This window comes from Peromyscus californicus, unplaced genomic scaffold (assembly GCF_007827085.1).
Source record: "Peromyscus californicus insignis strain IS unplaced genomic scaffold, ASM782708v3 Scaffold_6__1_contigs__length_162567912, whole genome shotgun sequence".
In the NCBI taxonomy this organism is placed as follows: domain Eukaryota; kingdom Metazoa; phylum Chordata; class Mammalia; order Rodentia; family Cricetidae; genus Peromyscus; species Peromyscus californicus.
In genome coordinates, this window is record NW_026294584.1 from 127,025,564 (window position 1) to 127,046,615 (window position 21,052).

Below are 21,052 nucleotides of genomic sequence, written 5' to 3' on the forward strand. Positions count from 1 at the left end.
AGGACTGTTAAACAGTCCCTCATTAGAAGATCAGCTCTGCTCAGGCCTGTTGTGCCACTTAGGAAATGCTTCGGTGAATGTCTTCTTTCCAGGCCTCTGGGTATATCTGAAACACTCCAACAGTGAAGCCTTATTCGTGAATTAAGTCAACTTGGAACCATTCAAATATTAAGTGTGGAAAGATTGCTATATTTCAGCTAGTATAATTCAAGGTGGAGGGGAGGAGGGGAGGAGGTGAATGGAAGCACACACGCAGGCCAATAGCTTTAAGGAACAAAGTTCTGTCTATAGAACAGGGCCCCCAACTTAGGGAGATAGTGATCTGAGCCATCTCAATGCTCATACTTAGCACAGATCTGTAATCTTAAGCCCCAAAGAGCTAAGGCAGGAGGATCTCATGTTTGAGGCCAGAAAGGAACACGTAGTAGGACCCATTTCGGGGCGGGGGGGGGGAGTATAATATGATTTTAGTAATAATCAGACACAAATATAAACACACGGTCCTCTGAATACCTACGACTAGACTGCTGGTCTAGTTGTTGGGAGATTTGGGTGCAGGAGAGAGAGACTGTAAAGGACCACTGTGCTGAATCCTAACACTGGCAAATGAACTTCACCAGGTCCCCACCTGACCCCCACCTCCACACACACCTTTCTTTTTTTTTTTTTTTTTTTTTTTTCTTTTTCAAGACAGGGTTTCTCTGTGTAGCTTTGCGCCTTTCCTGGAACTCGCTTTGGAGACCAGGCTGGCCTCGAACTCACAGAGATCCGCCTGGCTCTGCCTCCCGAGTGCTGGGATTAAAGGCATGCACCACCACCGCCCGGCCACACACACCTTTTAAAACCAAACAGAAGGCTATAGAAAAGTCACTAAAATTCTCACCTTACAAGCATGAGGACTTGAGGACAAAAGCCAGTGTGGTGATACATGCTGGCAATACCAGAGCAGGAGAGGCCGAAACAAGTAGATAGGCTGACTCACTAGACAGACAGGCTAGCCTGCGCCTGCGTTGTGACTTCAGGACAGGGTAAGACTCTTGCATAAGCAGTGTGGATTGTGCCTGAGGAGAAACAATACCCATCATGGTCCTCTCGCCTTCACACACACACACACACACACACACACACACACACACACACACACAACACAGTGAACCAGAAATGTCCCCAGAAGCACACTCTGATTGCCACACCACAAGACACATTCTGCCATTTGTTCTCTTCACAGTCTCTTCCCACAACCAGGCTTCCCTTCTCTCCATTTTCTATCGATTCAACCTGCGCACGCAGTCTAAATCCCCAAGTGACCTGGTTGAAGAAGCCTCCCTGGTCCTCCCATCTGGGTTTCTTCACAGATGCCTTCTTCCATACATCTGACGTTTATGTCCAAATCATAGCAATGACCATAGCTAGACTTGCAGTCTGGGGCCACAGCCTAGCCCTTGCTGTTACTCAGCAGCCATTTGCAAGTGAGAAGTTTGAGCTTCCCTCTCTATAGCCCCTGGCTTGTGTATGCCTTTAGGGCATACAGCACCTAATGTTAAAGCCCCCATGCAGGGCACAGAGTAGCCACAAAGTAAATGTTATGCCATCTGTGCGTTTGTTAAAATGAGGAGTTTATTCCTTTACATTTCTAATGGGTTGAGCCCTGCCTGCTTCTGATAAGAACAGGATGGCACACACACACTTCTACTAAGTCTTCCCCACCCCCACCCCAAGGGAAAACTAGGTTAAGTTTCTCAGCCTGCAGATTCATTACTAACCCATCGCCTCTCCAGTTTTAACGTAATACATTTCTGGGAATTCTGTTCAAGGGCAGTGTGATGAAAGGGGGCCACAGGAACTGTGCATTTCTGGTGAGCTTGTGGGTATAGTTGCTGGTTCGAGGACCCCACAAGAGCCACTGGATCTAACCACAGCAGCAGCAATGGCAGCCAAATGCACTCCTGTTTCCTAGGGCATGTAATGAAAAACAAAACCTGCCTTGGGCTGCCCTTCCTCCATTTCAAATGCTCATGAGATTGGTTTTGGTACATTAGCAAAATACTGAAGTCCTACTCTGAGCCATAAACAGCTGGGAACAAGTTCCTTTGTTTGTGCCTGTAGTGTTGGTTCAGTCACATCCCATCAATAAATCAGAAGGCAGTGAAGGAGACACTCTGGAAGATTCCGTTCCAGTGATAGACAAATCAAGGAATGAGTAAAGGTGGGGGAAAGAAGCAGATGGTCCCTCACAGGAGTCTTTCCAGACAGCCCAGGCATCCAGAGACAGCCCTGGAGCCTGGCAGCGAGCCCCAGTAGAGCTTTTATTAGGAAGGGCCCCACCCTTCAACACTTGCCACCTATGGCCCCTTTCCCGGATGTTCTTCTCTGTTGCCAGTAAACAGTGAGTGGCAGCATATTGATCAGGAGCCCTTTGAACCCCGCACAGTCCCTTTGCTGTTATGCCAAGTCTCCCAGAGGTCAACGTGAAGGAAAACACCCTCTCTGTGTCTCCTTTTCCAGATGTCCCTGGGCCAGCAGCAGTCCGCAAGAGGAGTGGCTTGTCTGCGGTGCAAGGGAATGTGCTCCGGCTTCGAGCCTCATTCGTGGAGGTAACGCATTTGGTCAAGGGGACTGTCTGCTTTTGTTTCTTGACTGTCCTTTCCAAAAATGTGGGTGGTTCTCTCTGCTGGCCCGGGGTACGAGGGTACATGCTGGGAAGGGCAGCTGGGGAATGGGGGCCCTCCTTTCTGTCCTAATGCAGGAATGAGTGAATGTTGTAAAGATCTTGGGGAGCAAAACTAAGGGAAAGTTGCTTTGCATTTCATAAACCATCTCAAGGTAGATGCTATCAAGCTGGTCCAGCAAGGATTTTTTTTTTTTCTTGCTGTGACCAAACATCTGACAAGGAGCAATCTAAGGGAGGAAGGGTTTCTTCTGGCTCACAGTTGGAGGGGACACCATCTGCCCTGGAAAGGAAGGCATGGGGGCGGGAGTGTGCAGTTAGCACTCTCACATCTTAGTGGAACAGGAAGCAAAGGCCAGACAAGAAGTAGAGCTGGACTATGAAAACCCCAAGGCCCACTCCCATGGACCCACTTCCTCCAATCCAGCAAGGCTCCACCTCTTACCGTTTCTATAACGGTATAAAACAGCTACCAGCTGGGACCAAGTATTCAAACATATGAGCCTTCTGGAGAGATTTTACAGACAAGCCGCAACAGATGACTATGGGATGCCTTTGGGGAAGGACTGTCCCCTCTTGGGTCTGAAGATGGGCTTGCTCTCACCTCACTGAAGCAGCATCTCTGGGGTGGATTTTAGCCTAGGTGTGGCTCCTGAAACAGAGGCCAAAGGTCGAGCTGGGGAAATAGCTCCATCAGTCAAGTGCTTGCTAGCATTTGGACTTGATCGCCCTTTCCAAAACTCGAATGTCTCTGAGGAGGCAAACGCAGGAGGATCCCTGGTGCTTCCTGACCACCCAGGCTAGCTTTCCTGGCAAAGTCCAGTATAACTTCTTTGCAACTTCTAAAGCAATAGAAACCTTGTCTCAAATAACAGGAAAGGCAGCACCTGAGAAATGATGCCAAAAGTTGTCCTCTGACGTCACACACAGAGGCACACACATGCACACACACATGCACACACACACACACGCACACACACACAGCATGCACACACACACGTAGTCAAAGGCATTCTGTCCACAGTGCTGGGAAACCAGATCCTGTGATTCCTATCTTTACATGAGGAGTGTCAGGTCCAGGCAGAGTTCTGGAATTCGTCTTTCTTCTTTTTATCTCTGAGGGCTCTGAAACGATGTTGAGGCTGCCAGTGAACACAAGGGCCCAGCAATCTTCATGTCAGCAGCTGTGGGACGGTAGCTCTAGAGCTGTGCAGGACACAAACTGGGTGACTGTCCCCGCCACCACAGAGAAAGGGGCCACACTCCATAGAACACCACAGCAAACCAAGGGCTTTTGTTCTCAGCATCTTACTATAGCTTGGGCATTCAATGGGGATCAAAATTCCCCAGGTGTTTCCTAAGATGCTGGCATCCATGGTGAGATTACAGTTGAAAAGTATCTGCCATGCATGAGACCCTATCTCAAAAGAAAACAGCCTACTTATAATAAGCAAACTCTTCTATGTTGGAATGTTAGTCAACATTATATATTGATAGTGTTTCTCCTGTTGGCAAGTATGTACAGGGAAGGTGGGTAATTGGGAAGAATTTACTGACATGATTTGAATTTAGGCCTGAATGAGACACAGTCTCATGCTCTTAAATGTCTGCACTATGGCAGATTGTAAGCTTTGGAAGCACTGCTCCATTCCTTAACTCCATTTCCTGACTGGCTTCAGCCTCAGAGGAGCCCACATGGTCTTCCATTGAAGGGGCCCTAGAAGTCATATAACCCAGGCCTCTATCCCTACATAACTTCCTCCTTCAGCTGACTTGACCCCAGCAGCAAGGATTCCATTCATTCCTGCTTTAGCCATTTGAGCAGATTGTAGCCTGGAGGGAAGTTAACTTATCCATTGTGAATCCTACTAGTCCTAAATCTTCCTTCCACCAAGTCTCAGACAATATTGAGGAATTTCTTCAACTCTTTGTGGTCAGGTAGATGATCTCTGTAAGCCTCTTGAGACAGGGAGTAAATGCTCACTCAATGCACAGTCCTGGGCTGCTGCTACCTAGCATCCTAAAACGGTCCTGTGGTATATGTGGTTTGGTCGTCTAGTTGTTTACGGAGGCAAAGCAATCTGGTCCTATCCATCATGCTTCCTAGGAACAGAAGTCTCCTTGCATTGTTTTAACCCTTGTTTCCTTGTCATCCTGCCCATGGGTTGAATATCAAGTGAATTTCTTGAGAAGCACAGATTGAATTTGGAGGTCCTACATAAAACATGTCACCTTGCATTGGAATGACCATATAAGGAGTTTATATTCAACCCATGTTGATGCACAGATGTCATAGCATCTCAGGGGGGACACACTTCCACACATCTTCATGTCCCAGTTTTCACAGTCAGTTGATGAAGATGCTGTGGCAGTGACAAATACCCCAAGTAAAGCAACTTTAAGGCAAAGAATTTATTTGGGCTCCCAGTTCTAGAAGGTATATATAGTCCATCTTGGCGGGGAAAGCATGATAGCAGGAAGATGAGGCCGGCCCATCACCTTGAATCAATAGTCCAGAAGAGAGAGAAAACAGGAGGTGGTATCAGTCCATCAAATTTCACAGCCCGCCCCCAGTGATAATCTTCCTTCAGCAAAGCTCTACTTCCGAAAGTTTTATAACCTCATAAACATCACCATCAGTTGGGGGTCAGTTATCCAAACATGTGAGCCTATGGAGGATATTTCATATTCAAATCACAAGAGATAGTTAAATGGCTGAATTTTTGTCAACCTGGTTTGAAGGGAAAGCCAGCACCTATCTGCCTGTCCAAAAAGGGAGGAGAATTGGCCACATTAATGCCACTTATGTTCTTTGGGGGATGTGCATGTGTCCCTCACATATGGGTCCCTAACAAGAGCTAGGGAGGAGTTGGAAGGTGTCTTCCTCGACTGTCACAGTGCAGCAGTGTACCCAACACTAAGAAGAGCAGGACTATCATGGACACAACCTCAGAGAACATCCCCATGTTTGCTAACGTTTTCCCCATCTCAAATGGGTTGCATTCCCAGTGGCTCAGGTAGGATCCCGGGATCCCACATTAACAAAAACAGCCCTGAGCAGCCTCCACATCGGGTTCCACACATAGGGTCAAGTGGAACACAAAAGACTTACAGTTGGGGCCGTCCTGTGTGCCAACATACTGTGCTTTTCTTTCTATGTCTGCTATTGTCACCTCTCAAGTGAAAATGACTATCACTGTCCATCACTAGTCTTCCAGCCTGCCTCTTAAAAGGAGGGGCAAGAGACTCCAATGGACTGTGAATGAGATGCCCACTTACACAGAACAGGGAACTCCTTTCTGTGGGACCAAAAAGAAAAGACTTGTCATGTGCAACCTGCAGTGCCCTTAAGGTCCGTGGTCTCCTTTGGGGCTGGGACAAATCCTTCAGGTCATAGATTTAACTCTTCTACATGACAATACACCAGATGTGAACATTCTGTCCATTAAGCCACACAAGATGCAGCCTGACACGAAACACTTCCTTAACACAACTGTTTCCAGACTCCAGAGCACAGAGCACCAAACTCTCATCTATGTCCCATCTATGCACATTTGGGAGTGAGTCTAGGGTAGCAGAAGTACCCCATGCCCCCTAATTCCATTGCAGTTCAGCCTTCTCCTGCTTCATGTTACACTTCCCTCTCCTTCTGCCATGCCAGTCGTGAGCTCCTTGGAGGTTCCAGTTAAACCTCCTCTCCAAATGAGATGCACATCTCCACCCCACCCCCACCCCCAACCCACACAATTGAAGTGTTGGGGCTGCTGATGCTTCAATGATGGAGCCTGAAGCAGAGGATGTTTTTGTCTACATCCCAAGCTTTTATCCACTAGATGACAGGGGCACCCTGCCTCCTAACCATGACAATGAAACTGCCAACTGCCAACGTTGCTAACTACCCACTGAGGGACGTGATTTGAGTTGAGTGGCCATGGCTGTAAGACTATCCAGTGATACCCGTGACAGCCAGATGTAAATGCAAACAGGGCTGTTTCAGGTTGCTTTGACTCCACCATGCATCTGCAGTCGAGCCCCCGTGCCTTGCCCCCATCCCTGCGGTGGGTCTTAACATCGCTCACTTTTCTTTTTTTTTTTTTTTTAACAATCTCTTAAATTGCATGCACTGGGGCGTCTGGGACACTGCACAGCAAGCCTATGGTGACAGGCTTGTGAAGGGAGGGGAGAACACTTTCCTTCTCACACCATGGAACTCTCTGGAGCTCTAAACCTTTACAGCATGACACAAAACAGTCAAACACTTTCTTTTATTAATTGTCAGAGGGAGAGGCACCAGGGCTTTCAAGTGAACTTGAAACTTCCCCAGAATGTATTTCCTCCTCCTGGGCCCCTGACAGAACCACCCTCCAGGGACATCAATCTCCCCAGCTGGAAGGTTTTACTCAGTACACTCCCTTCCCCCTGGCTTCTGTCCACAAATCTGAAGAAAATTCCCACCAGATCTCACTTCAGTGGGCATGCTGAAGAATTTCAACCAGAGCTTATGCAGCTCATGAATCATAGTGAACAATTTTAATGATTCTTAAGAGCAGAGAACTTAGCATACTTTTTTTTTTGTAAAGGGCCAAATAATAAATATTTTAGGCTTTGATGGTCAGAGGGTCTCTGTTGTAACTATTCAACTGTGCCGTTCTAGCCCCAAAGCAACCAAGAGTAGGCATACAAATAGATGAGCATGCCGTGTTTCAATAAAACTTTATTTGTAAAAAGAAAGTCAGGGGCCAGGTTCAGACCACAGTCCACACACATTTTGAATAAATTTGCTTTTGTTGTGGTAACCACCAAGAGGAAACTGCAGCTCTTGTTGACAACCATCTTGAAACACAACCTTCTCAGATGATATTTGCATTCTGAATTCCCCAAAGCCAGACAGAAAAGAGTCAGGTGTGCTGCCCCAAAGACCTTGTCTGTCTGCTGCCACTCTTTCCAGGTTAATAACGTGAAACTCTGTGCTTGGGCACAAAACAGTAGATGCTGCTGCTGCTACAGCCAAAGCATGTCTTCTGTAGGATGACCTCACTTCTTTCCACTGTCCCCCAGGAAAATATGCAAGTCTTGTAAATGCAGCCAGGAGGAACACTGTCTGAGCTCCGACCTGGAGGACGATCGGAAAATCGGGCGCCTGCTGATGGACTCCAAGTATGCCACCCTTACTGCCCGGGTGAAAGGTGGAGATGGCATCCGAATCTATAAGAGGAACCGCATGATCATGACCAACCCCATCGCCACCGGCAAAGACCCCACCTTTGACACCATAACCTATGAGTGGGCTCCCCCAGGAGTCACCCAGAAACTGGTAAGAATGGCCTCTTCCTACCCTGTTAAGTGTGATCTGTGTCATGGATTCCTGAAACTCAGTGATGAGGTAGAAATGGCTGTAGTTTCAGTTCTGCTCCTGCTTCAGGTAATGAGCAAAGACAGGCTGGGCCTCAGTTTTCCTCATTCACAGAATGGAGAGAGGTGGTTATATGAATTCTGGAGGGCTTTCCAGTTCTCTACAGGGGCATTCAATATGTCTTTGGGGCTCCTCACTTCTGAACAGTGGAATGGTTTAACACAGTTCTCTGAATGCTCATTTTTCTCTGTGAGATGTTCATTTCCATATGAAATGATCTGGAACCCTCAACAAATCTGTGGGAAAACAGAAGAGCAGTCCTCCCTCCTCAGACATGGAACCCTCTTGATCTTAGATGAATGAATGAATGAATGAATGAATGAATGAATGAATGGCTCTTAAACTTTCATGAACTCCACCACCCTGCAAGACAGAGAGATTCCCTTATACAAGAAACAAAGAGTGATTTTGCAAGTTGTCCAAGTGAAGCAAGGGACTGAAGGCTGGCCACAGAGGGTGGCATCAGAGCAGTGGCAGAGCCAGAACATGCCAGGGGATCCAGAAATCCAGTCTTCTCTCAGCTCCCAGAGTTTGCAAACCATCAGTTGGTGCTCACAAAGTCAGTGGGACACAAGCCATCAAGTCATAAAGATCTGGCGGAGGGTATCAGGAAGCAGCTGGTGAAAGCCCCGGATATGCTCCCCATCTAATCAGGGGCAGCCATCAGAGGGCCATGGTAAATGCTGCCTTGTAAAACCGCCTGACACTACAAAGCCCTCCTGTCTGCCTCACAGCTGGCTGGTCTCAGTTCTGGCACTGGCCAGCTCTCTTTTCATTTACCCTCCCTTCTGTTTTCATTACCAAGTGGTCGAGCCTGATTAAATGTTGGAAGTGGGACAGAATCTGGCTGTCCATCATCCTTCCCTACCAGAATAAAAGCTAGAGGACTCTATCAGCCTTCCAAGCTGGTGCCCATCAGCCTGCCCATGCCTCTGTATCAAGCACTGCTGTGTATTGGTCATCAAACAAAGATTATTTCACCCATAGCTTTATGTAATTTCCTAATGTATTATACTGTTATTGCAATCAGGTACCTAGAGGGAAACTGAGCCTCAGAGGGGACCTTCAACTAGCCAAATGCCCAGCTGATTTAGGTGGAGCCAAGCCTTGATTTCAGACTTCCATGCCCATCCCCATCAAAGCCTATATTCCTTCAACCCCAACCTAGGCCATGCGGGAGAGGAGGCAATCAGGAGAGTTAGCTTATTTGAAAGCAGGCTTCCAAGAAGGGAGAGAAGCTTGAGTGGGCTTTGGCTGCCAGCCAGGAAAGGAGGGGAACGAAAAAGAAGGTGGAGGGAGCCAGCATCTACTTAGCAGTCTGCATGTATGTCTTCTGAATGTCTGCCACTCTTTACGTCACAGCCACTGTGTGGTTGAGTGTGTCACAGCCCATTTGAAGCAGGCACACACCCAGGCTTGTGAGTCCCATGCCTCATGATCTGCTGTCACATCCAAGGTGACCACTGACAATCAGCAGTGATCTGCCTCCCTCTGAGCCCATCATACCTCAGCATCCTACTTAATACAGACTCTGGGTGCAGTCACTTGGGGCTAACATGTGAGATGTAACTCATTTATTGTCCTTAGCTAACAGCCAGAGAAAACTCAGGAAGAGATACCTTGGGCTGCATGTCCTGACTCCAGAGTCCAGGTGTATTCTCCTGCAAAACCCAGGAAACAGCCCTTTGCCTGAGCCTTAGCTCTCAGCATAGCTGACTTTTCTCCTGATGCTTGTGAGCTCTAAAGGCTCTCCACCTGAGATGTCCCCGTCAGATGCAGAGCATTACTCTGGCCCCCAGGAAATTCACAAATACGAGATGAGTCTTTCCAGCTGGGCTGCCTCTCCCTAAAGGTCTGGGTCATGAGACTTTAACTACCTTCCTAGAGAGACATCTGGAAGATTGTCTTACAAAAGCCAGACCAGTGCCAGACATCACTGGGGCCCAGACTTCTAACTCTGCCATCTTATTCTACACTGGGAGTAGAATCCATAGTGAGTGCCTGGAGGCCTGGCCTGAGCAGGATCACAAGCCTTTCATCAAGGATCAACTAGCAATGTCTGTCATGAGCATGGACAGAGTGGTGATGGCAAACAGGCAAGGATAGACCTCACAGCCTCACAGCACGCACTAATGGCAAGTGGATATGCAGGGTTCTTGACAGTGCAAAGATGGAGCCAGCCACACAGTTGCAGCAGGACCACTGAATCCTGAGGAAAGAAACCTCCCATTCCCCAAGGCCCAGTCAAGAATTCACTTGCAGCCACACATACCCATGGGCAATGCAGAGTTGTTAAGGGACACTATAGGTGCAAAGACGGTGAGTATCAATGCTATGGGATTCCTGGCAAAGGATAGGGAAGGTACCGAAGGCCAGAGAAACAGACACAGCCAAGGGACAGGGGATCCTGATACCAGATGACAAGGAAGAAAAGAACTTGAGACCCAAGCTACCGGGTCCAAAGCTGTTGCTATTGCATATTATCTGTGTGAGTCAAGGGCCTACTCAACCCTTCTGTGTCTGTTTCCCACATTATATCAGTACCTTCCTCTTAGGTTTCCATGAGAATTAAAGGGGTCAGCAGCTATATGAGAGCTTTACATTATAAAAATCCCTGGAACATGGTAAGATCCAGCCACCGTATTGTGGTCTATTCCCACCACTGTTAAACCACTGACCTTGGGGGAATCCAACTCCCTAGCAACAAAAGCAATTACTCCCCTCAAGAGATGAATCCTGCGAGTGGGCTTCTCCAACAACTGGAATAGTGAGGTGTTGCCTGAGTAGCAAAGCTCTTGCCTCCACCTCCCCAAACTCGTTCTTTGGATAATGGGGCGAAGACAGTCTCTGGGCAGCCCCTAAAAAGGGGCTGTGTGGGTGACTTGGCCACCCAAAGCTGTGTCCTAATCCATCCCCAGGGCCCTATACCTTGACTTAGACGTTGGCATATTCAGCTATCATTTCTCACTGTCGTTTGATGGCCACAGCCCCTTCCCTGCCACCCTTCAATGCCCCCAGAGAGACTGACCCTAGATGTCCGCTTCCACTATGCACACAAAAGAACCTGTCTGAGGGTTCCCTTCTGCACACGCTTAATGCCCCTCTTATTGCAATCTGGTAATGCATGGAAATCTCTTCACTGCTTCCAAATGATTCCTACACACCCAAAGGACTGAGCCTTGATTCTTGAGAGCCACCTAGGCAACACAGTCACCTGTTATTTCCCAATAACTAAAAAAAAAAGCCACTACACTCATTGCCTCTTAATGCAGAGTAGAGAAGAATCCCTTCAGATGGGACAGCAGCTGTGTGGTGTCTCAAGGAATCTGTTTATCCTTGCATTAGCTAGAGGATCTCAGCCTCCTTGGCCAGGTGGAGTCCTTTGGCCCTTTGGCCCTCTTCAAGCTGGAGTAAACTACTTCTCACTGTGTTGTGAGGAGGGTTGGGCAAGGTTGCCCCAGTCCTCTCCTAGTACTCATGCAGCCTGCCCTGAACTTAGCAGATGACAAAATTAGAGTCCACAGGGGTTAGGCACTTGGGGAGATGAGTTAGTTGCTGAGCCTCTGCCCCACCATCCCAGGATTCTGGCCAGCTCCTGCTTCTGGGAAAGTACTTGAAAAGCAACTGGACATGTGTGGATGGACCTGGAGTTGACCAAGTGCACCATGAGAATTTTGTGTCAGCAAAGACTCAGATGGGGGTTCCTGGGATCTAGGACACAGTCAACAAGAAGGTATCCACAGTCAGATGGCAAGCTGACTTCAGTAGAAGCTGGCCACATGGCTCTTATCTTCTCCAGAATTTAGTTATTTAAAAATCCAGTGACTACCAGGCCTGGGACATACCCACCCCAGGTTCTTCTCCCACATTATTCAGCTTCCTGTTGCTATGACAAATGCGTAGGATAAATGACTTATAAAGAGGAAAAGGTTGTTTGGGCTCCTGGTTCTGGAGGCTTGGGTCTGTGATCAAGTGGGTCCATGTGACACTGCAGTAGGAACATGAGGAAAGCCTCTCACTTCACAGCAAGGAAGCAAGAAAGAAGGGACCAGGGTCCCTCTCTACCCTCTTAAAAGGCTTGTCCCAAAGTGACCTAAAAGCCCCATTACACTCCACCTCTTTTAAGTGTCCACCACATCCCAATAGCACCAAGTGGGAAACCAAATCATTAACTCATGCATCTTGGGGAACAGTGACCATTCACATTGCGGACCCTCTGCTTACTAGTATCCGACAGTATCTTTGGCTGCTCAGTGCGATTTTCAGTGGAAGTTTACATGTTAATCCCCATAATTCCCAATGAGTTCAGCTCTGAGTGGTGAGACTCGGGCCAGCTGGGTTCACAGAGAATGGACAGTGGGAGCCAGGCCTCTCAGTTTCTCATGCTGTGGCCTTGCCCTTTATCATCCCTCTGACCTCCCCATCCCTAAGACCCACTGGGCAGAAGATCTCTGGCTGTGAAGGAAACAATAGTTATTTTAAACACATTAATATTCAGACAATTACCAGTCACATAGATGGGGGTGCTATTGACGTGAGACCCTGTCGATTCCACTCTTAGAGGTGCTGACACATATTTTAAAATTAATAAACCATGAAATACCATATTCCCATAATGATCTAATTATACTTTTCCAAGGAAAGCAATTTTAAACTAGATTGATTTTTCTTTTAATCAGGGGTATTGCCCATGAGGTAAATGAAATAAAAATGTTCATTTTGGAAGGGAACATAATCCACACTACAAAGCCAGCGAACGTAAAATGAGCATTGTTTTCACCAAAAATGAGACTCTGTGGCGAAGCCTCGGGCAAGTAAAAGCTCACGCAAGCCCCTCTGAGGTGTCACCAATAGTCCCAGCACTTCTTCTTGGGGAATTTGTGAGTTTTCAAAATCCCAAAGCATGAGGAACTTGCCTTGCCTCAGTTCCCCCGCTAGGTGCCTCATACATTTGTTTCTTGCTAGTGTTTCATTGAAAAGTGGTTACATTCATCATTTTCCCTTGTTGCTGTGGCAGAACAAATGGCAGAAACAGCTTAAGAAGGAGGATTTATCACGACTCCCATTTTAAAAGGGTGTAGCCATCAAGGTGGGGAAAGCCTGGTGGCAGGAGGGGCTCCTGGCTGTGACTGTGGGAGCATACAGCCAGTGATTATTCACAGCAGAGCAGGAAGCAGAGAGAGAACACTGGAGCTAGAAGTAGGCTATAAATCCCAAGGCATCCCCTCTAAATGACCTACCTCCCAAAGGTTTCACAACTCCCCCCAAAATAACACCACCGCAGGGAACCCAGTTTTTGGACACATGAGCCATGGAAGACATTCCACATTCAAACTCTGATAGTAGTGAAAGGTCTTGAAGCAACTTTCCACCTCGGTGACTGAGACTCGCAGCCAGCATGCAGACTCTTGGGTGCCACAGCTGCCCCATGGAGAACTGGGGACTGTGCTTGAGAATCTCCGTTACCGAGTTTTCCAAAGGCTTCGCGCACACTGTGTCAGTTAGCAAACATGGCAGTGAAGTATAAGTGCATTTCTAAAGGAGGAAAGTCACAGACAGGAAAGGAAGAACAGCGAGCAGCATGCTGTCGGTGGTGTAGGCCTGTCACCGAATCCCAGAGCCTGCTAGACTTGCATGGTGCCCACTTTCGTAACCGTAACCGGGAAACATGTGCAGAGAGAGGGTGTGGAGGTGGCTGAAGTTACACAGCCAGCATGCTTAGGACCAGAATTTCAATCTAACATGGGCTAAATCCAGAACCTTCATTCTCGCTACTAAACTCTAAGGGACTTCTGCCCTTGGGGAGTGGATGGTTGCACTAGAAGGTAAACACACACACATGCATGTGCACACACACACACACACACACACACACACACACACACACACACACAAGCTGGCCAAAGCTTCTAAGCACAGAAGAGATGAGCAGAATTTTGCCTTCATGAGCATCTCCATCAGCAGAAGTAGCAATAAAGCACATCCACTATAGGACCAGAGAGAAGACAGTACCTTGTAGGCCTAGGTCAAGTAAGGTCAGCCTCTGCATTCCTGTTGCCATGATTCTGCAACGGTTTTATCATCTGGTTACTGCCCAGAAAGTAACAACAGAGAAGAAGTTTAAAGAACTGACTTTGCTTTGGTGGTACAAGCAAAATTACGTTCCTTATTTTTCTTGTTGTTGAAACAAAATACCGACCAAACACAGCTGAGTGGAGGAAAGGGTTTCTTATGTTTGTGGTTTTCGGGTACAGCCCATCACAGTGAGAAAGTGATAGCAGCAGGAATGCTAGGTGGCTGGTCACATTGCATCTACAGTCGAGCAGCAGAGAGCGTGGGGGGGGGGGGGGGAATGCCAGTGTTCGCTAGCTTTTTATTCTCTCTGAGACCCACAGCCCATGGGATGGTGCTGCCCACATTCCGGGTGGATCTTCTTTCCGCAGTTAAACCTTCCTAGAAACATTCTCATGGACACACCCCAAATTGTGTTTCCCTGGTGATTCTAAAGTCAGTCAGGCTGAAAACGCACATTCACCATCTCACTTGTCGTCATAATCGTGTCACGTCAGACAACAAAGCAAACTGATCTTCATTTCCGTTCTGACAGACACCGAAACGAGTAGACAGACACCCTTTCTCTTCCTAATGTCATCCCAAAGTGAAAATCCCAGTAGTGCCTGGGGAATGAACAAGGAAACAATGCAGTCACCAGCCAGCACAGCCATGCCTAGTCAGTGAGCAAATGGAGAGCCAGCTGCCGGATTAAGTCGGTGCTTCTTTCTCACCTGTCAAAACCAGTGGCACATTGGTAGAGCACCTGTCTAGCATGTGTGCTGGCTTAATCAAATCTCCCTAGAGATTTAAAATGCTTTGTCAGTCAGTGGACAGCATCATATAGAGCAGGGATTCCCCAGGGCCTACAGCTTGATGAATTCAGACATAGGTATGCATCCATGCCTCTAGCACCAAGCGAAAGATACAGAAGCATCTCAGCACATGCAAGCTACAGGGTGGGCATTTCCCCTTTGCATTCTGTCTCTAACCTATGGATTCCTGTCTGAGATAAGGGATTGCTTTGTGACTTGTAAAAGAAAAACTAAAGTAGAATATAAACATGATGAGGCTGAGATGACAGTTCTGTAACTAAAATGGATGCATTGCAAGCATAGAACCTGAGTTCAATCCTCCAGCACCCATTTTTTTAAAAAAGCAGGCACAATGGCACATGGAACCTCAGTTCTAGAAAAGCAGAGACAAGTGGATCCCGGGGGCTTGATGGTCGGCCAATCTAGTCTATGTGGTGAGTCCACAGCCAATGAGACCTTGTCTCAAACAAAAGGTGGATGGATGTCCTTGTGTGCTTTCTGCTGCTCCACACTCTAACCAAGAGCAACTTAGGGGAGCAAAGCATTTATTTATGTTACATTATCATACTTCCAGGTCAGAGTTCATAATTAAGGGAAGTTAAGGCAGGAACTTGAGTAGGATTTCAAAGCAGAGCCTGTGGAGGAACATTGCTTGCTAGCTTGCTCAGGTACCTGCCCAAAGAATGGCACTTCTCTCAGTGGGCTGGGCCCTCCTACATCAGTTAACAGTCAAGACAATCCCTCAATGCCCACAGACCAACCGATAAAGACAGTTACTCAACTGAGTCTTTTGGGTTACTTCTAGGCTGGGTCAAGTTGACAGCTAGTGCTAACCAGGACAATGGCACTTGAAGAACAACAGCAGCCAAAGTTGGCCTCTGGCCTCTGCATGCATGTACATACATGTGAACACATACATACACACAACACACACAGGAAGGAAGGGAGGGAGACGGACAGGGAAGAAGTACTTGTATTTCAATCACTGGTAGTGGTGGAAGATCATGATTTTTGTTTTAAGTAGCTTGGGTCTTAGCTTCCATGACCATGAACTACAGCCGTATGACACTGTCTCTTCCACTCCATCACCCTAGGGCCTGCAGTACATGGAACTCATCCCCAAGGAGAAGCAGCCTGTGACAGGTACTGAGGGAGCCCTCTACCGCCGACGCCAGCTCATGCATCAGCTCCCTATCTATGACCAGGACCCCTCTCGCTGCCGTGGACTTGTGGAGAGTGAGCTGAAAGCAATGGAAGAGTTCGTCAAGCAGTACAAGAGTGAGGCCCTTGGGGTGGGCGAAGTGGCCCTCCCAGGGCAGGGAGGCTTGCCCAAAGAGGAAGGCAAGACACAGGAAAAGCCAGAGGGCACAGAGACCACTGCCCCAACCACCAATGGCAGCCTGGGAGACCCATCCAAGGAAGTGGAATATGTGAGTGTCCCTTGTCATTGGTCTGGCTGAAGCTGCCCAGGCCAGGGCTATGCTGTCAGGGTCCTATCTTGCCGTATTTTCCTCTCATTCATGTGTTTATTCATGTTCAGTGAAGGAGACAGGTACTTGTTACTCTTTGTCAGACATCACTCATGGAAAATAACACCAGGTTACTGCCATGGAAAGGACAGTCTAGGACAGTGGTTCTCTACCTGTGGGTCGCAACCCCCTTGGCAAACCTCTATCTCCAAAAATATTTACATTATGATTCATAACAGTAGTAAAATTATAGTTAGGAAGTAGCAGTGAAAATAATGTTATGGTTGGGGGTCACCACAACATGAGGAACTGTGTTAAAGGGTTGCCTCAGTAGGAAGGTTGAGAACCATTGCTCTAGGATAATGCCACAAATCAATAAATGGCCACAGCTTAGAGAAAAGGCATCTAGCCTCCCTTGGGGTAGGGATAGGCTTTGAGAATCAGGTTCAACTTGACATGTGTGAAATAACTCAGAAACACCCAAGCCATAGACTTTGAGCAGGAGCCTTGCACCCCCTTAATGAGTGAGCTTGTTCAAGAAAGCAAAGTACAATTGACATATTAATAGCAGTTTCATGTGCATGCTGACACAGCAAGCTGGGGGAGCCAGAAGCGGGGAGTTTCACACTGTTCATGCATCCATCATGGCATCATCTGTTGGGTCCCAGGAGGTCAAGCAAGGAGAGGTCACTGCTCCCATATGGATGGGAACTTTGAGCTGAGGACTTGATCTAAAGGAGCAAGCTGTGGGTCAGATGATATAGGACATGGTTCCAGCTGTGTGCATGCCAATTTTCCCTAGCAACAGTATGGAAGATGCACATACCTGAGCAGAAGGAAGGGCATGTTGGGAAAACACGAAAGAGAAGCCAATGTTTCAGAGGTGAAATCCCTCTGGATGGATTTGCTTTAAGCTGTTCCACAGGCCAAGAGTGGAACCATGGGGCTGATGACCACTATGTTTCTACCCCAAGGGCCTTATCCCTGCCCTTCAGCCAGGTGGCCTTTTTTGCCCCTACTTAACATTTGACTATAAAAGTTCCAGCACAGGGATCCCTTTGTTTCCTAGGTCATCATTTTTGTGGTCAGGTTTCCTGACAGAAGCAACTGAAGAAAGGAAGGTTCTATTTTGCCTTGTGGTTTCTGAGGGTTTAGTCAATGGTCTCTTGGCACCATATGCTTGAGCAGAACATCACAGGGGAGGGATCATGTAGGTGGGTGGGAAGCACCCAGTAGACAGAAAGTGGAGAGAGGAAGCAGAAGAAGTGGCCAAGGCAAGGGACAGATCCCCAGTGACTTACTTACAAGATCTAGCTAGGCCTTATCTCCTACCTTTTGTCACCTCCCAACAATGTCATCATATTTATTAGGTCAAGGCCTTCATGAGGTGATGGTCTTTAGAAATGCCCTTGCAAACACCCCCAGAGGACCACTTTATTAATCCCCTAGACAATTCTCAATCCAGCCAAATGGACGACCAAGATTAGCCATCACAACCCTTAACAAATTCTCCCCAGATGCCTGATCTGAGGAGATTTCTACCAGGGTGCAGAACAGATGCTACAAGTGGCTAGGATACTAACCTGAGGAATATCAAATGAATCTAAGCCCACCAAGCTCTTTAGTCCATTCACTTTATTCTTATAAGTCAATTCTATCTACACATCTTTTCTGTTCTCATACTTAGCTCCTCTCTGTCTCGTCTCTGTTCTCTCATTATTCTATCTAGTTCTTTCCATCTTCCTTCCCCTCTTTGTTGCCCCAAATATATGTGTGTGTGTGTGTGTGTGTGTGTGTGTGTGTGTGTGTGTGTGTGTGTGTGTGTATCTCCATTCATTAACAACTTGTTAGTAAAATCTACAAAGTAAACTCTCAGGGACAAGTATTCTGATAAAAGTCACACTTGGCAAAGACTTGGTCAGCTTAATTGGTGATTGACAACAGCTGTAGGTTGTGAAAAGTTCTGGCTATCTCTTAAAGGGATAGCCACAAGGGCTACAAAGAAAGAAATTAAACCAAGGAGAGATTTAATGAAAAGGCAAAGAATATATGTACCATTTTATATGATTAATAATATCCAGACATGGTTAGTCAGTTAACAGCCTTTTTCTGTTAATCACCTGAATCTCAGGACCTATACATAATTAGTCTACTGAGCCTAAAATCTTGCATTAAAAACTGGTGTAGAAATAAATACAAAGTGTTAACTGATTTTTAAATCAGAGTGGGGAGGTGCCAGTGGAAGAAGCTTAGGGCAACATAGGTGCTATTGATCTTTAGAAGGACTAAGATATACCCAGGCCAGACACCTGTACTATCTCTTCTAGTTCACTGTAATTCTTCTGAAGGGTTTTTACCCAACAAGGCCAGGCACCTGCAATTCTACTCTGAGAGAGCTCTACAAGGACACTTTGTCTGGCCAATTTTGCCTTGTCAGTAGCTAAGGATGGAGAACAAAACCTCCAAGTGTCTACAGTCCACATGGAACAATAGACCTATTATGAAGCATATTTTAGTATGTTTCTAATCATAAAACAATGTACAGTTAAATAAGAAATCATCTTCTTGACTAAATAAGAAACTATCTTCTTGACTATCCACAATCATGTGTGCCCATAAGACTGAGATGGACCTAGAATTACAGGTGGTTGTGAGCTGACAGATGTGGGTGATGGGAACCAAACTCAGGCGCTGAGCCATCTCTCCAAGCCCTGTCAATAATACTTAAAAGACTCATTTCTTAGGATGGAGATATGTGTGAAAGATTTTTTAAAAGAAACTAAATCTAGTTACCATAGTAGTTACTAGTTTTATAAACTGTTCTCCCCCACACCACGCCAGTCCTGCCCACTATCCACCCTTTAATAGCTGTCTGTACTTAAAAAGTAAGTTTTAAAGAATTCCAACTTGGAAGAGAATCTCTTGATGTCATTGTGACTTCTCTGAATTGCCATTCCCAAGGGAGAGATGCTGTTCTGAGAGCATATCTTGTCCTTGACTAAACTCCACATATTTGTTCAACATGAAACTAGAGCAAAGATGCTCTGAGATTCTGGGGCCTTGCCTGTACTTAACTCTGGGGAATATTTGTGATATTTTGGAAGCATTTAAGTAACAACACTGGCCATTAAGTGGCATATTCCATGTCAGAAATGAGCAGGGAATGAGGAGGAAACTGTTAGGATGAATTTGTCTGATGGCTATGAAAGATGGAGTTCTCCATCCTATCCCAACCACAATTTTAACTCATAACTCACTGTGTCATTGGTGGGGTCACATCTGTCACTATCTGTAGATTCTGAGATCTTGTTCATCTCTGCATCTACAGTGGGTATCTTTGATGTAGATGATTGGTGTTCAACAAACATGATCCACAAGTAAATCAATGTTCAAACTACAGTGGGCTCTGGAAGATGGGAACAATTTGGATAGCAGTTTGCCTGAGAAGTTAGTGGCATTCCCTTTTCACACTGTGTAAGCACAAAGCTTCACTCAGACTTTCAGGATCTCTTTAAGTTCTCACAGTTGCCTGGTAGAGTGATTTCATGAGAGTCAGGTGAGGTGTAGACTCTCAGGTGCACAAACAATAAGCAGATTGTCCAAGATCCCATTTCCATAATAGTATGCAGTATTTGTTCAATAGTATTGCTACTTGTTCCAGAATAAAACAGCTGGGTTCTCTATCTGTCTCCTCAAAGCAGGAGAAAGAGTCCCAAAGAAGGCAACTCAGGAGCAAAGCAGGCCATAAAGCTGTGTCCCCAGGAACCTCACTGCCAAGTGTGGGCCTGAACTACTCTCTGAGGCCCATGCATGCACAGATGGATGGATGCATACATGGATGGGTGGATGGGTAGATGATGGATGGATGGATGGATGGATGGATGGATGGATGGATGGATGGGTGAGTGGAAGACCTTAAAGGAGCCCTGCTTTAAAAACTACTACCCAGTACTCTTAGGGTCCTTTGCATTGTGTTCTAGAAACACAAGCATAGAATCTAACATTGTTTTTGATCACTCTCCAACCTACTTCTGCCCTTGACACTGAATCTTGATCCTCTGCCACCCAGGACCTCCCACCATGCAATATTGCATGCTGCTATACACCCTTCACTGCCCCAAAGGCTTCTTAAGCTAGGCCATGTCCTTCCTCTAAAACCTCATTATAGCATCTCACAGAGGAGTGTCATGCCAGAGCCCTTTCTAAACCCCCTGTGGGGAACTCTCACCAAGAGGCTATGATTCATGGGAATCCCAATACTGGACATCAGCCAGGATGCAGGACACAGCTCTGCCTGAATCCACCTATCTAATGGCCACAGTTGTCCTCTAATGAGTCTCAGTTCAGTTCATAGATCCAGACCCCAGGCCTAGCTTTCAAAGTCCAGTACGTCAGGTAGACCCACAAATGGGCATGTTGACTTAAATCAGAAGAAGCTCATCTGTCTATTGGGCAATGAACTAAGAGGCGTGGCTGTCTACAGACAGCCTCAGAGCAAATGAAAAATCACCATCCTCACACTGACAGTGGGAGACAGAAGCACGGTGGAAACACCGTCAGCCACAGAGACCAGTAAGGCCTCTCCATAAGAAAATCTCAAGGTAGAAACACCCCAGTCCCAGACATCAATTCATCG

General features: G+C 46.8%; 1 protein-coding gene across 1 annotated transcript in view; it reads left to right on the plus strand.

Annotated features, from left to right (window-relative positions):
- Positions 1–21,052, plus strand: part of Lmcd1 (LIM and cysteine rich domains 1) — a 64,175-nt gene that overhangs the window by 31,132 nt on the left and 11,991 nt on the right. The window contains exons 2-4 of the mRNA XM_052721250.1: positions 2,506–2,594; positions 7,727–7,982; positions 16,042–16,377. Coding sequence (XP_052577210.1) covers positions 2,506–2,594; positions 7,727–7,982; positions 16,042–16,377 — 681 coding nt within the window. The remainder of the gene's footprint in view (positions 1–2,505; positions 2,595–7,726; positions 7,983–16,041; positions 16,378–21,052) is intronic.